At 38.2% G+C, this 15,776-nt stretch overlaps 1 protein-coding gene across 1 annotated transcript; it reads right to left on the bottom strand.

Moving 5' to 3' along the window:
• Positions 1 to 11,668: 11,668 nt before the first annotated feature.
• LOC109440602 (growth-regulated protein homolog gamma-like) lies at positions 11,669 to 13,718 on the bottom strand. The gene is made up of 4 exons (XM_088791420.1): positions 13,490 to 13,718; positions 13,270 to 13,393; positions 13,062 to 13,145; positions 11,669 to 12,323 (listed from the first exon to the last, which is right to left on the bottom strand). Exons 1-4 carry the CDS (start codon positions 13,587 to 13,589, stop codon positions 12,308 to 12,310), a joined length of 324 nt encoding a protein of 107 aa, XP_088647546.1. The 5' UTR covers positions 13,590 to 13,718; the 3' UTR covers positions 11,669 to 12,307.
• Positions 13,719 to 15,776: the final 2,058 nt, after the last annotated feature.

The following is a 15,776-nucleotide window of genomic DNA, read 5'->3' as shown; positions in this document are numbered from 1 at the left end:
CGGAAGCTGCGGCCCGGCCCCTGGGAGGAGGGGGCGGGGGGGACCCGCCGGTGCCGCGGCCCCGCCCGCCGCGTAGCTCCGCTGACTGCGATGTAATGTTTCCGCCCAGATCCCAAAGGGGATTAGTGAGTCGCCTCGCCAGAGACGTGTCGTTATTAGCGGAGACAAGCGTCCTGACGAACGTTATCATCAGGATTGGCGGAGTTTAGTCTGTTGGGGAAGAGAACTGATATTCCATTTGTTACGTGTGCATAAATGTCTTCTGGCTTGATGATTTTTATTTGCGTCTGTATAAATGCACTCCGTTAAAATACATCTGTCATCTTAGATGACACAGCAGAATATTCGCTTTGTTCCTGTTATTTTGCGAGCACTAATAAACCACACTCTGTTATATCAGGGGTGAGCGGATGACCAGTGTCAAAAGTTCAATTCAGTGCTTAATCTTGGACAAAGTGTTCTAATCCTATACAACTTCCTTCCTCTGAAATTTTGGAACTTCCAGAGCTCTAGTAATCTATGAGTACCACCTTTTGGATGTACAGGGCATTGATTAATCCTTGAAATAAGGGGCTTGCGGTCATTTTGGAGCTGTTGGGGTGAGGGAAGGCTGCATTGGGCTTACAGGGTCCGCAGTTTCTAGTTTTGTCCACGCACAAAAAAGGTCATAGGAATCAGGAAATGATGTCTGGTGTGAGTAGCACCCTTTGTTCATCTATGCAGCAGAAAGATGTGTTCCTGTGAAATATCCCAGTGACAGATCACTTACTTAATCCCACTTTCTTGTTTTATGTTCACAAATCTCATTTTATTTCCGTATTATATGGACTTTGTTGCCTGCAGTGATTTGATTTCTTCTCTAAAGACATAATCATGGTCATATTTTGGTTTTAGTGATTTCTAATAAGACCTTTCAAGCTGGAACCGTTGTCATTCAGTAGCTCGTTTTTCACCCAGTTTTAATGCCCTTTATTGGATTATATGTAGGTTTCAGAGGTTTAGGTGTAGTTCTGGAGAGGTGTGGAAATACCCAATGCAAAGGAATCAAGAGAAGGGAGGGGATGCTGTAGAGGTGCCAGGAGACGTGCACATGGCCAGGTAGGAATTTGGCTCTCCCAATTACCAGTACGTGACGTTTAACCTGTCTGTGCCATAGTTTCTTCTCTGTAAAATGGAGATAGATGGTAATATCTACTTCAACAGGTTGTTATGATGCATTAATGTGTTAAAATTTGTAAAACACCACTGCATATAATGTGCTAAAAATCATTTTTAAATAAATAAAATAGAAATTGCTTTTTCCATATTACTAAGCTGAAATTCACCTGGGTATAAAGTTCTTGTCCAAAGAGAAAATCATTTTTGCAGAAAGAAAACACTCCACCCAATATAAAATTTTTGTATTTTTTAAAAGAGAAACTTAGAATGAATTTTTTTTCCTGTGTAGTTTAATTTTGGGGTAATTTTATTATTCTAGCTTTAGTAATTTTAACTATAAAATGTGAATAAAAGTAAAGATGTGCCATCTTGATTATTAGAAAAGTTTATGAATTACTAGATTATCAATAAAGATTTGCCTTTATATTTTTGTTTTTTGTGTTTCAGTAATCCTCAGTGTAGCCCTGAGAAAAAGAACAGTGAATTTAAATAGAAAAAAAAAAGGAAGTGGGGGGTAAGAAGTGAAAGATGACCTAAAATTTATAAAATGAGTAATTCAGCAATAATTAAGAATTTATATAGAGACTATTGCTGTTAACTTTATCTTTCTGGGATTCTTAATTGAAAATACTGTGTTTTGTTGAGATAATCAGTAGTTCAGAATTATAATAGCTATTCTTTAAAAGTTAAAAATATAATTTTATTTTTCTGATTATAGATGCATATCTCCTTATTATAGAAAAATTATAACAGAGAAAAAACATGAGATTATTATTAAGACTTTTTTTTTTCTCTCCTTAAGCTGTTGTGTGTGGAGGCAGAGATATTTGCTAGGTTATTATTATTATTTTTTTAAAGATTTTATTGGGGAAGGGGAACAGGACTTTATTGGGGAACAGTGTGTACTTCTAATACTTTTTTCCAAGTCAAGTTGTTGTCCCTTCAATCTTAGTTGTGGAGGGTGCCTTTCAGCTTCAAGTTGTTGTCCTTTCAGTCAGTTGTGGAGGGCGAAGCTCAGCTCCAGGTCCAGGTCCAGTTGCCATTGCTAGTTACAGGGGGTGCAGGCCACCATCCCTTGCAGGAGCCAAGGAATTGAACTGACAACCTTGTGGTTGAGAGCCCTCGCTCCAATCAACTGAGCCATCCGGGAGGCAGCTCAGCTCAAGGTGCCGTTTTCAATCTTAGTTGCAGGGGGCGGAGCCCACCATCCCTGGCGGGACTCAAGGAGTTGAACCGGCAACCTTGTGGTTGAGAGCCCACTGGCCCATGTGGGAATAGAAGGGGCAGCCTTTGGAGTTAGGAGCATGGAGCTCCAAACACCTGAGCCACCGGGCCGGCCCTATTATTAAGACTTTCTAACTTTTGTCCAAGGAACAAGCTTTAGTAGATCTTTCCTTTTTTCTTCAACATCCCTAGTAATTCACATATGTTATGTGCTTACAAGATGGTGAGTAAACATTAAGTGTTATAATAAATAACACTTTGATGTAATAATCAATGTTCTAAATCCTTTACAAATATATGAAACCCACTTAGTCTTCTCAACTGCTCCCATGAGGTAGTTACCAGTTTTCTTTCTCCACAATTTTTCTCCACAAGAAAATCAAGGGGCAGAGAATTTAAGTAATATTCCAAAGTCTCACAGTTAATAAAATTCAGACTTTGACAGTGCAGTTTTAACCACTACACAATTTTTTTTTAAATGTGCTTGTTTGTTTGTTTGTTTGTTTGTTTTTCTGGGACAAGTTATAGATAACTTCAGGACAGCAGCTTTGTTCTGTTTTGTTTAAATACGATTATTATTCTCATTGTTGAATAGTTCAAATTCACCTTTCCTAAAGCTTAAAAATAGGAAACTGCTCAAATATTTCCAGTGTTTTATTTCACTAACACCAAGAATTTTCTTTTGTAGCATGAATATAATATACTTAAATTTAATAAAATCTATATCTATTCATCTGTCAATCTGATTTTCCAAATCAATGGACTCTACCTCCAAAATTTGGTCAGTGGGATGAGAGCTTCCCAGAAGGAAAACTGGGCATTTTTGTCAGCTTTTATTTGCTGAGATAAAGATCACAGTTTTCTTCTGACTGTTTGGATACATTGTCATGTTTTAATAACTGAACTATTTTGCCTGCAGCATTAACAGGAGGCTACTGTCTTCGTAAATTAAGAAAACAGAAAATGTTTGCTCTAATGCTTTCCAGATCCAACTCAAAGTACTGGTGTAAGCAAATAAATACTCAAGGTGCATGAATAGAGAATCAGAAAATTTACAGTACTAGCCAAAATTTACAAGCAGCCTCATATTTATGGAATTATCTATAATTTTATGCTTAGGACTTGCTTAATAAGCATCAGTTGCTACAAAATGAAGTACAGAAAAGGGTTTTTTCTACCTTAACATATTAATTCTCATAATTGAATCTGTAGCAGCTCCATATTTATTTTTCAGAAAATTTAAAAACAATGGTGTTTCTGAAGCCTATTAAAATAATCTAATTCTTTCCTGTTTCACCAAGTGTCTTATCCAACTATTTATTGATTTTATGAGCTGGATGACAGATTTATATGCCTTAACTTTAAAACAATAACCAATTTTAAAAGATAGAGTCATCCCTAAAATAAAAGCATTGGTTGTTAAATTTCGTTTTGAGCTACCATATTTACTGCATCTTTCAGATTTGATGGCCACTACCTGATCTGCCTTTAAAATCCAGAGTTGTTGTGGCATCCTGAGATATAGAGCCACAGGAATGGGCAATACAGTGCTATTTTCCTCATAATGTCCTTGGGAAATTTTGCCAACACAACTGCCAAGCCGTTTTGTTGCAATTACTGCTTCTCATAGAATGACTCTGGCTCTAAGGGGAAAAGAATGAAAATGTCTGAATGTGGCATTCAATCCTTGGATCCATCCTCTTCTTTTAGTCTGGAGCGTTTTGTCCAGTGTCAGTGTCATCTACCTGGTTTTGTCTCTAGAATATTTTAATTTCTTCCTGACTTAGGCTTTTTCCTCCTTCTTCTGGCTACAGAACCTTATTTGCCTTTGGAAACCCTCTCTTCTTCCTCCCAATCTGAATAGTTCAGGTAAGGTGACTGGCCCTACTCCAAAGCTCTAGGAGTGAGCTAATGACCCCAAGCCGTATTAGTCAGTTTTTCCAGTCTGGGTCCAACCCTCAACCACGCTTATAGGTGCTAGAGTGGGCAAGTGACCTAAACCTGGTCAAGTCAGAAAAAACTCCCTGGAGTCCTTTTTGTCAGAAAATGGTTAGAACAAGAAGTCCTTGCTACCTGCTGGGTCGTACCTCCTAGTATACAAGTTTGGAACTTTGCCAATGCTTGCCTAAATGAAGCCAGAATAGAGAAAAGGAGACAGGTGTGGAGTGAAATTGATTACTGAAACGAAATTTTGAACTTGAACAGCAGCATCCAGCTTTATTTTATCTACTCAGTTTCATAGGTCAAATGATTCCCTTTTCATTAAGCCAATTTGAATTGTGTTTTTGTTACTGACTCCACTTACTGCCAGAGTTATCTTTCTAAGCAGAAGGGTGTTTAAACTCAAATTTAATTCCTTTCTGTCTCCATTTGTTTCATCATTTTTATGGATCATTTTTGCAGCATTTATGATATGGGGATGAGATTCGTTGCTGGAGATATAAAGAGGAATAAGACGGACTCTGTTACCCTCTAACTCTCAATGCAATAGGGGAGATAAATGTATAAATGGAAGATTTTAGAAAAGCCTGATAAATACCATGGTAAACCATTACCAAGGTATTAGAAGTGAGGAGGGGCACCTAAGCCAACTCCGATAGAGAGAATTTATGACAGATGTCAGAGAAGTCTTCCTGAAAAGAGATGATCATTCATGTGAACCTTAAGGCTGTTTTCCAGGTGAAAGGGAAACACTGAGAGGCAGAAAACATTCTAGAGGACCAAATTAGCAGACATGGCAATTGGAAAGTGCATGGTGAGAACCTGGAGCAGCAAGTGGCTCATGTAGCTGGAACTTACTCTGTGATCGGGAAGAGGAGACAGGTTGAGGCAGAAGGAGGTGGCAGGGCTCAGACACTGGAAGCCATGTGCTTATGGGATCCTGTTGTCCACCAGGACCCAGTTTAGATGTTAGCTCCACTGAAAAGCCTCCAAAGGCATCTCAAGGTGTTTCCATGGCTCTCTTGACAGACCACACTGTGACCTTTATTGGCCATCTTCCATGTGTATGTGGGAGGTAACTAAGATTCAAGGTGTGTGCAGAAAATAGGGGGATGGTACATGGTCAATTAAAAAGATGTTTATTAGGCACATAGAACATACAAGGGACTGTGGATAAAACTGAAATTCCAAATGTGAAGTTCTTTAATACCTAAACCTGCATACTTTCTTCTGCAGCACAGCTAGTCTTTCCTTCTCTTCCTGATCATCAGTAAAACCATCCTGATGATTACAACCATCTGTAAGTACTTCAATGCAATCCAATTAACTCTGAACACCATTCATTGTTAGAATTGGGCATTATTCCAAGGCTTTAAAAAAATAGATTTCAACATAAACTTTGTATTTCTATTTTCTTAAGATTGTTTTTTAAATTTTTGTGGAAGTAGTAATGATTAATGACATTGCATATACTATAAACCAAAGAAATAAAGGCAAGCCAATATTACCAAAAAATTCCAAGAAACAAATATAGGAAATGAGGAAATACCTCCATGAAAATATTCTTGATGATACTTGGTTATAACAAGCATGGAAACAGCATGATGACCCTGTTTTGATGTATTATGTATTACATAATTATGTATATGTATGATGTATTATGAAAGCAAAATTTGGGAATTTGAGTTATAAACCACAGCAAATATATCATGCACAGTGAAATATGGGTACATATTTCAGCTAGGAAAATTACAAATCATAAAAATACTTGATCAGAGAACAACATCTATAGCATTTCAACATTTTGAAATTTGTTGATACATTTTTTATGGCCCATATATGGTCTCTTTTATAAGAAAGTTCCCTGTGCATTGGGGAAAAAAATGTGATTTATGCAATTGTCGGGTGAAGTGTCTATTATCTCGCTCAGGCCCAGTTGTTTGATCCTGTTAACTCTTCTATACTGTTACTGATTCTTTACTGCTTTGCCTATTAAGTATTGAAAGAAGTTTGTTAGAATCTTTAACTATGATTGTGGTTTCATCTATTGCTTTTAGTTTCTCTCCATTTCCTTCTTATATTTTGATAAATGTTATTAAGTTCATAAAATTTTCAAATTATTTGTCTCTTATAGAATTGTCCCTTTTTATTTTGAATCAACCTTCTTTATCTCTAAGACTACTTCTTTCCTTAAGTCCTAATACATTAATCAGACCTTAATTAATATATCAGTTATTAACCAATGTATTAATAATTTATATTGATAATAGATTGATACTTATTAATAAGTAATTAATACATTAATATATCCATGCCCGGTTTCTTCCAGTTAGTTTTAGAATGATATAACACTCAATTCTTTTAATTCCAACCTATCTGGGTCCTAATATTTAAATTATGTCTCTTTTAAGCAGCATATGTTTTTTGCCTTATTTACACAATCTTTGTATTTAAAAAGTCAAAATCTTTGACTTTTAATTGGAGTGTTTATTCTATTTAAATTTATTGTAATTCTTAATATAGTTGGATTTAAGTCTACTAGTTTGTTATTCTTATCTTTTTAAAACTAAACTTTCAATTTGGAATAATTTTAGATTTATGAAAAATGAGTATAGATAGTAAAGTTCCTGTGGACCTCTTGTGCAGTATCTCCTAGTGTTGACATCTTACATAATTATAATACATTTAGGAAACTAGGAAATTAACATTGGTACATTGCTATTAACTAAACTTGTCTTTTATAAAGATTTCACAAATTTTCCATCATTTTTTTCTATTCCAGGATCCAATTCAGCATACTACAATTGGATTTATTTACATCATATCTCCTTTGTCTCCTCTGATCCATGACAGATTCTTAGTATTGTCTTGTTTTTCATGACTTTTGACAGTTTTGAAGAATACTTGATAGGTATTTTGTAGAATGTTTCTCAGTTTGGATTTTTATGATTATGATGATTTTCTCATGATCATAGTGGGGTTATGGGTTTAGGGGAAGAATATCATGGAGATGAAGTATCCTCATCACATCATGTAGGAGCAGTACATGATATTCACATGACACAACGTGATAATAACCTTGATCACTCGGTTAAGGTGGTATCTGCCAGATTCTCTACTGTCATGTTATTGTTTTTCCCTTTTCTTAATTTCTTTTTTGGAAGTAAATAACAACGCCTGACCTGAACTCACTTGGAAAAAGAAATTAAACTCCACCTTTAGGAGAGACACTCTATGTACATTATGTATTAGGCATTCTTCTGTGAGAAAGATTTGTCCCTTCTCCCCTTGTCCCACCTGTTCTTTTGTTCCTGTATTTCTTCATTTCTGTCTGCCTTTGCATTACTCAGGTATTTTCTTGTATTCCATTTTATCTCCTTTCAGAATTTTAAATCCAAACTTTTTTAGAGTTTGCCCTAAAATTTTCAATATATGTTCTTGCCACAATACAATTTTCCTAAATTTAATACTTTCCCTAAGTTAAATAAATATGTTCTAAATCCATTTATCTCCCTACCTATCCTTTGTGCTATTTTTGCCATATATATTTACTTTATAGTATGTCTTTATCTCCATAGGTCATTTTTAAAAAGATTTTCATTAAAAATATAGTTAGCATACAATATTATATTAGTTGCAGTTGTACACATTAGTTATTTATCATTTATATATCTAAAGAAGTGATTACCATGATAAGTCCAGCAACTATCTGACACTGTACCACGCTATCACAATGTTATTGACTATATTCCCAATGCTTTACATTACACCCCCATGACTTATTTGTCTTATACTTGTAAATTTGGACCATTTATTGCCTTTCACCTTTTCCACCCCTTTATAATTTTTCAGTTACAGTTGACATTCAATATTATTTTATATTCATTTCAGGTGTACAGCATATGGTTGGTACTTAAATAATTTAAGAAGTGACTTCCCTGACTAGTCTAGTACTCACCTGGGACTACACATAATTATTACCATATTATTGACTATATTCCCTATGCTTTACTTCACATCTCCATGATTATTTTGTAACTACCAATTTGTACTTCTTAATCCCTTCATCTTTTTCACCCTGCCTCCAAGTCCCCTCCTATCTATCACCCTGATAAATCTAATACCCACCTGACACCATCCGTAGTTATTACAATATTATTGTCTATAATCCTTAGGCTATACCCTATATCCCCATGACTACTGTGTAACAACAAATTTGTACTTCTTAATCCCTCCCCCATTTTCACCCAACACCCCAACTCCCCTCCAATCTGGCAACCATCAAAATGTTCTCTGTATCTATGAGTTTGTTTCTGTTTTGCTAGTTTATTTTGTTCTTTAGATTCCACATATAAGCGAAATCACATTGCATCTGTCTTTCACTGTATGATATACTCCACTCAACACAATACCATCCAGGTCCATCCATGCCTCCACAGATGGGAAGAACCCATTCCCTTCCCTGGCTTAGCAATATTTTACTGTATATATGTACGACCTCCTCTTTATCCGTTCTTCTGTCAACAGACACCCAGGCTGCCTCCATATCTTGGCTGTAGTAAACAATGCTGCAATGAACATATGGATGCACATATCCCCTCAAAATAGCATTTTCGGTTTCTTCAGATAATTACACAGAAGTGGGATTACTGGGCTCTTCTTTATCTCTTGGTATAGGCTTTGATTTAAAGTCTGTTTTGTCTGGTATAAGTATTGCTACCCCAATTTTTTTGTTCAATTTCCATTTTCATGAAATAACTTTTATCCGAATAACTTTACTTTCAATCGGTGTATATCTTTCAAATTGAAGTGAGTCTCCTACAGCCAGCATATGTAAGGGTTTTGTTTTCTTATCTCTTCAGCCACCCTATGTTTTTGATTGTAGCATTTAACCACTTACATTGAAAGCAATTGTTGATAGGTATGTAGTTATTGCCATTTTATTATTCATGATTTTGTTTTAATCTTAAAGAAGTCCCTGTAACATTCCTTGTAATACTGATTTGGTGGTGATGAACTCCTTTAGCTTTATTTTGTTTAGAAGGCTCTTTAGATGTCCTTTGATTTTAAATGATAGCCTTGCTGGTTAAAGTACCCTTGGTTGTACAAGGTCAGACTATTAAGTTCACAAACTTGTTGCAACGATGTTGCTAACCTTTTTTTTGATATCAGAGGGATTATTCTCTATGAATTTATACCAAATGCACAAACAGGTAACAAAGATTACTATTTGGCATGCTGAAAAGGTTGCATGAAAAAGTTAGATGACCCGAAACTTTTGCCAACAATTCATGGCTCTTGCATCACAACGATGCACCAGCTCACACGGTGCTGTCTGTGAGGGAGTTTTTAGCCAGTAAACAAATAACTGTATTACAGCACCCTCCCTCCTCACCTGATCTGGCCCCCAATGACTTCTTTCTTTACCTGAAGATAAAGAAAATATTGAGAGGAAGACATTTTAGTGACATTCAGGACATCAAGGGTAATATGACAACAGCGCTGATGGCCATTCCAGAAAGCGTTCCAAAATTGCTTTGAAGGGTGGATTAGGCACTGGCGTTGGTGCATAGCTTCCCAAGGGAGATACTTCAAAGGTGAATATAGAGATATTAAGCAATGAGGTATGTAGCACTTTTTCTAGGATGACGTCACAAACTTAATTATCAGATCTCATAGGTCCTTGCTTTTCATCACTTTGAATATTTAATGCCAATCCCTTCTAACCTGCAGTTTCTGTTAAGAATCAGCTGACAGTCTTATGGGAGCTCCCTTGTAGGTAACTAAGTACTTTTCTCTTGCTGCTTTTAGGAGTCTCTTTGTCTTTAACATTTGCTATTTTAATTATAATGTGTCTTGGTATGGACCTGTTTGGGACTCTCTATGCTCTCTGGGTTTGTATGTTTATTTCCTTTGCCAGGTTAGGAAAGTTTTCAGTCATTATTTCTTCAAATAGATCCTCAATCCCTTGCTTTCTCTCTTCTCCTTCTGGTACCCCTATGATGTGAATGTTGTTATGCTTGATGTTGTCCCAGAGGTCTCTTAAACTATCCCCAGTTTTTTTGATTCTCTTTTTCTTTTTGCTGTACCTATTAGGTGTTTTCTACTACCTTGTCATACAAATCACTGATTCGATCCTCTGCTTCATCTAGTCTGCTGGTGATTCCTTCTACTGCATTCTTCATTTCAATTATTGCATTCTTTGTTTCTGACTGGTTCTTTTTTATGGTTTCTATGTCCTTTTTAATGCTTCCTAGCTCTTTATTGAAGTTCTCACTATGTTCCTTGAGCATACTTATAACCATTGTTTTGCACTCTGTAGCTGGTAAATTGCTTGTCTCCATTTTGTTTAGTTCTTTTTCTGGAGTTTTCTCCTGTCTTTCATTTGGGACATAGTTCTTTGTTTCCTAATTTTGGCTGCTTCTCTGTGTTTGTTTCTATGTGTTAGGTATGGCTGCTATGTCTCCCAGTCTTGCTGGGTGGCCATCTTGGATCTCCTTCTATAGGTTATTATTATTATTATTATTATTATTATTATTATTATTATTATAAATAGCACAAATTGTTTGAGTGCTTAAGAATTTACTTTTCCATCTTTAGCTCCCAGCCCCATTAAAAGGGGACGATTGCACACTTGTTTGAAAAACCACTTACCAAAAGCATTTAATAGAAGACCTTGTTAAAATATTTAGAAAAATATAAAAGTTTGTAAAGATCTAATTTTGAATAATGAATTGGTCAGGGTTAAAAACAGCAGTATTTTAGGGGCCGGCCCAGTGTCTCAGGTGGTTAGAGCTCCATACTCCTAACTCCAAAGGCTGCCGGTTCGATTCCCACATGAGCCAGTGGGCTCTCAACCACAAGGTTGCCAGTTCAATTCCTTGACTCCTGCAAGGAATGGTGGGCTGTGCCCCCTGCAACTAGAAAAACGGTAACTGGCCCTGGAGCTGAGCTGTGCCCTCCACTACTAAGACTGAAAGGACAACAACTTGAAGCTGAACGGTACCCTCCACAACTAAGATTGAAAGGACAACAACTTGACTTGGAAAAAAGGCCTGGAAGTACACACTGTTCCCCAATAAAGTCCTGTTCCCCTTCCCCAATAAAATCTTTAAGAAACAACAACAGCAACAACAACAAAAAACAGCAGTATTTTATATAAAACTAGGATTTTCAAGATGGGTGGGAGGGCAGTGTGTCAAATATTCATTCCTAAGTAAGAGAACTATAAGGTTAAGCTAGGAGCAGGCTTAAAGTTAGGTATGATATACAGTCTAACTGTACAACACCCTGGGCACCTAGTAGGAACCAAAGATCACGAAGAATAAAACAAAATCTAAGCATGTTATTTTTGCAGAACTTTTATTTTAATGTCATTTGTAAAAATGTAACAGTAGTTTTAACTTCTCTGTCCCAAGACAAAGAGAAACATCACATGATGAACTTTAAACAAGGCATTATGCCTTACAAGCAAGACATAAAATGTCCAAGGGAAACATCAACATCAAAATGTAGACCACATAGTATAAAAGTTTTAATAAATAACAATTGACATTCTTTTAAACAAGTGCAGAAATAGATGTGCACAAATTTTTCCAGACCTTAATATTGATCTCACTGTCTAATTCCTTTGATTCCTCCACCTCTATCACAGTGTCTGGCATTTAATGGCCTATCAATAAATATTAGTTTAATGAAGCACTTAAGACCCACCATCTTCAAATTAAATACAATCATAACATACTTATGGTTGATTAAAACACAAGCACACCTTTAAATACTAACGTGTAAGATATTAAAATATGAACTTTGAAAAATAAATACATACATAAATAAATAGTTCTCTCATAAAAAACAGTCAAGCACAATAATCTCTTTCTAATTGTCCCGGAAGCCAGTTGTTCTCTTCTTCATTTTCAGTCCCTGTAAGGATGGGGACCTCCTTTTAGGAACTTCCACCATGAGCTTCTTACTTCTCTCTAGGTCAGTTGGTACCGTCCCTATGGTGAGAAAGGGTTACTGTTACAGGTGTTAAGGAAAGATGCTCTTCTCTCACACTGGACCCTGAGGCTGGTGGGATTTCTGCATGCAGACCCTGGCCCAGCCCTGCACCTGGAGTAGGTTCCACTGTGCTTACTCCTGTGTAGGGCAGAGAGCTTGCTGTTTTATTTAGGAAAAGTGGGGCTGTGGACTCAAGTTTATTATTGGCTTGAAAGAGCTAAAATATACTACTCACTATCACACTGGATTAAAATTTTACATGCAAAACCTCATTTAAGCCTCAGACACTCCAGGGAATAGCTATGATTATGTACTCCACTTTGCTGAGGCTCGAAGGGGTTAAAAAAACTCTCACTAGACCTCAGGGAGGTCTCACTGCAAAGTCCTAAGGTTCCAAGGCCCATGTTGCCCCAGACCAAGGGTTCCACTTTTCAGGTTTGAAGCCAATAAGGGACTGAGGTAAACAATATTTGTTCCTTAATGGGTAGGAGGCATTTTAGCTAAATCTACTTAATCTTTTAGGAAGATATATTTACCCACACTCATTTGAATAGGGGTGGAGGGCACTGAAAATATCCTTCTGGCACCAGAGCACATTAATGACCTTAGTGGCAAATCTAATTGTGAAATAATAATGATTTCCACTCCTTCGGCTAAACCCTGGGTTTCCCTGATATAATTCGCTGGAGGCAGGTGCTAGTATTGTGACCAATGTGTGAATAAAAACCATAGCTCACTTCTTTAGCATCGTATCGATGATTTTCTTAACCATGGGGGCTGCGGGGTTGAGACAAGCTTCCTGTCCATTCTTGAGAGTGGCTCTGCAGAGAAAAGAGAGAATCCATGTGAGACAGGAGGTCGGGCTGGCGGATCAAGGTGCGGGCATCGGGGCGGTGGAAGTGACAGGACTCTGTTAGCAGCAGCAGGGCAAGAGGCAGCACTTACATGACTTCGGTTCGGTCGCAGTGGGGTCCCGGGGATGTCACCTTCACACTCTGGAAGTTCTTGATGTGGATTCTCTGCAAGGTCTTTAGGCACTGGCAGCGCAGTTCACTGACCACGGGCGCTCCTGCGGGGACAACAGACTTGGTTAGCGGGGCTGTCCCCCGATGGGCGCCCACCCGTCCCTTGTCCGGCCCTTGGGAACCCAGAGCACCAATCTCACCTGCTGCGCGCCGGCAGGCGGCGACCAGGAGCAGGAGCAGCAGCGCGGCCCGGAGGAGCCGAGGGGCGCAGGGGGTGGCGGCGGTTGCGGTGCGGGCCATGGGGCTGAGCTCGGAGGTTCGGGTCGGCGGTGCCTGGAGTACAAGAGCTGGCGGGAAAGCGGGCGTAGAGGCTTCTGTGGCTCCCCGAAACGAGCGAACCCCTTTTATCCATGGTCGAAGCGGAAAGCTCGCAGCCGCAGGGCTCGGGAAATTCCGGACCTGGGAAACGCGCCGCCCTGCCCCTGAGGGGAATCGGGGGCAGGACCTGTGGGGCCGCCCAGTCCGGCCTGCCCCATAACAGGGTTGACTCTGCAATATTCTGTTTCTGCCCAAATCCCCAAAAGGGCCATGAGTGAGTCACCACCAGGCATGAGCTACCGCCTGTGAGAGGAGACCATGGGCGCCCAGTGACCCCAGTGCTCAGGGCGGCGAGGGAAGGCAGACTCCTTAGGCACATGCTTCTGTCTTTAAGGGAGGGAATTCTTTCAAAGTTTAGTTGTTGGAATTGTAAGAGATGTGAGGGGAATGGCAGCCTCTCATGTATCTAGTTTCTTTATCTTGAATTTGGGTTTTGCAAATTTTATTTATCTCTGTGATAAACGTATTCTTTAAAAATACATCTGTCATCTCAGATTACATGTAAGAACGTTTGTCTTATTCCTGGTGATTTTGAGCTCAGGTAAATCACACTTAGTGCCATGTTTCCGTGGTGGGGCATGGGGGTAGGGCGAGTGGACAGACCATTGCACAGATTGATTCAGTGTTTATTTTAGGATAACAGTGTTGTAATCTCTCATCCTCCTTCTCTTTGAAATTCTGGGACTTCCCAAACTCTAGTAATGCCAGGAGCACCACTTTTTCTTGTTACGGGAGGCTGTGTTTTTATTCCTGACAGTTTTTGGAGAGCTGTCAGGGGCTGTCCACTTTTCTACTGCTGTCCATGGACAGAAAAGATCATAGTCACCAGAAGACTACTCCCGCCATTACTCTCCTGAGCAACAAACAGATGTGTTTTCAAAATAAGTAAATACTAGAATACTAGTGTATTCCACTCCCTGTTGTCTGAATTTGCCTGTCTCATGGGATTCTTTCTTGAGAAATAACTATCAATGTACTTTCTGTGCATTGAATTCTAAGAATGTCTATAGAATTTCTAAGAATGTCTATAAAGCATTCAAAGACTGTGTAGCTGAAGCCTTCTCACTGGATACAGCCCGCCCTCCTTGCCAGTTCAGCACCCTCTAAGTCAACCCACTGCAGATAAAAAATATAATATTAAACAAACAAACAAAAAACGTTGCTGTTCTTGCTGACATCTATTATAGTTAGGTTTATGATGGTTGCATCTGGCTGACATGTACAGGTTTTTGTTTTTTTTTCTTGTCCTTATGTCCTAAACAATACAGTGTAACAATTTACATAGCATTTACATTGTATTAGGTATTACAGATAATCTAGGAATTATTTAAAGTATATGGGAAGATATACATAGGTTATATGCAGATACAACACCATTTTATATAAGGAACTTGAGCGTAGAGTAGGGGTGTGTGTCCTGGAACCAGTCTTCCACGGATATGGAGGGATGACTGTAATTCACTTTTCACCATCAGCTTCAGTGTCTCTTTTTAGATTAAACTGTAGATGGTTTAAATTAATTCTCCAGTGTAGATGCAGACCTCCAGAGAGTGTGAGATATTCTACCACTGAGATATTCTATCCAGTGAGAAGAGCTGAATGCCAAGAAAGTGGTCTGCCTCAGGAGCAGAGAGAGTTGGGTAATGCTGTCAGGGCTGAAATCTCAGTGACACACTCACTTGCCATCTGACCATCTGACCATGGACAATTTATATAATATCTCTCTGCTCTCGTTTTCCCTCTGTAAAAGTGAGTTAGCTCATCTCACAGGGTTGGTATGAGTATTAAGTGTGTTAACACTTGTAAAACATCAGCAAATATTAAGTGCTATATAAATATTTGTTAAATAAACACAATAGAAATAGTGTTTTTCAACCTTACTGTTATGGACTAAATGTTTATGTCCTCCAAAAATTCATACTGTTGTTAGTATTAGGAGTCTGGGCTTTGGTGAAGTAATTAGGCTTATATAAAGTCGTAAGAACAGGGTGCTCATGGAGAGATTAATACATTTATAAGAAGAGAGCTTGTTCTCTCTTTCTATGTCATGTGAGGACACAGCAAGAAGACAACTACCTACAAACTAGGAATATGGTTGTCACCAGATCT

The sequence above is a fragment of the Rhinolophus sinicus genome, chromosome 1, assembly GCF_057876585.1.
Source record: "Rhinolophus sinicus isolate RSI-liver-muscle chromosome 1, RSI-T2T, whole genome shotgun sequence".
Taxonomy (NCBI): Eukaryota; Metazoa; Chordata; class Mammalia; order Chiroptera; family Rhinolophidae; genus Rhinolophus; species Rhinolophus sinicus.
This window is presented reverse-complemented; position numbering and strand designations above follow the sequence as displayed.

Coding starts and splice junctions, on each gene's coding strand:
- LOC109440602 (XM_088791420.1), bottom strand. CDS start 13,589: ATGGCCCGCACCGCAACCGCCGCCACCCCCTGCGCCCCTCGGCTCCTC. Junction 13,394..13,489: donor CGCCTGCCGGCGCGCAGCAG/GTGAGATTGGTG, acceptor TTGTCCCCGCAG/GAGCGCCCGTGGTCAGTGAA. Junction 13,146..13,269: donor TGCGACCGAACCGAAGTCAT/GTAAGTGCTGCC, acceptor TTTTCTCTGCAG/AGCCACTCTCAAGAATGGAC.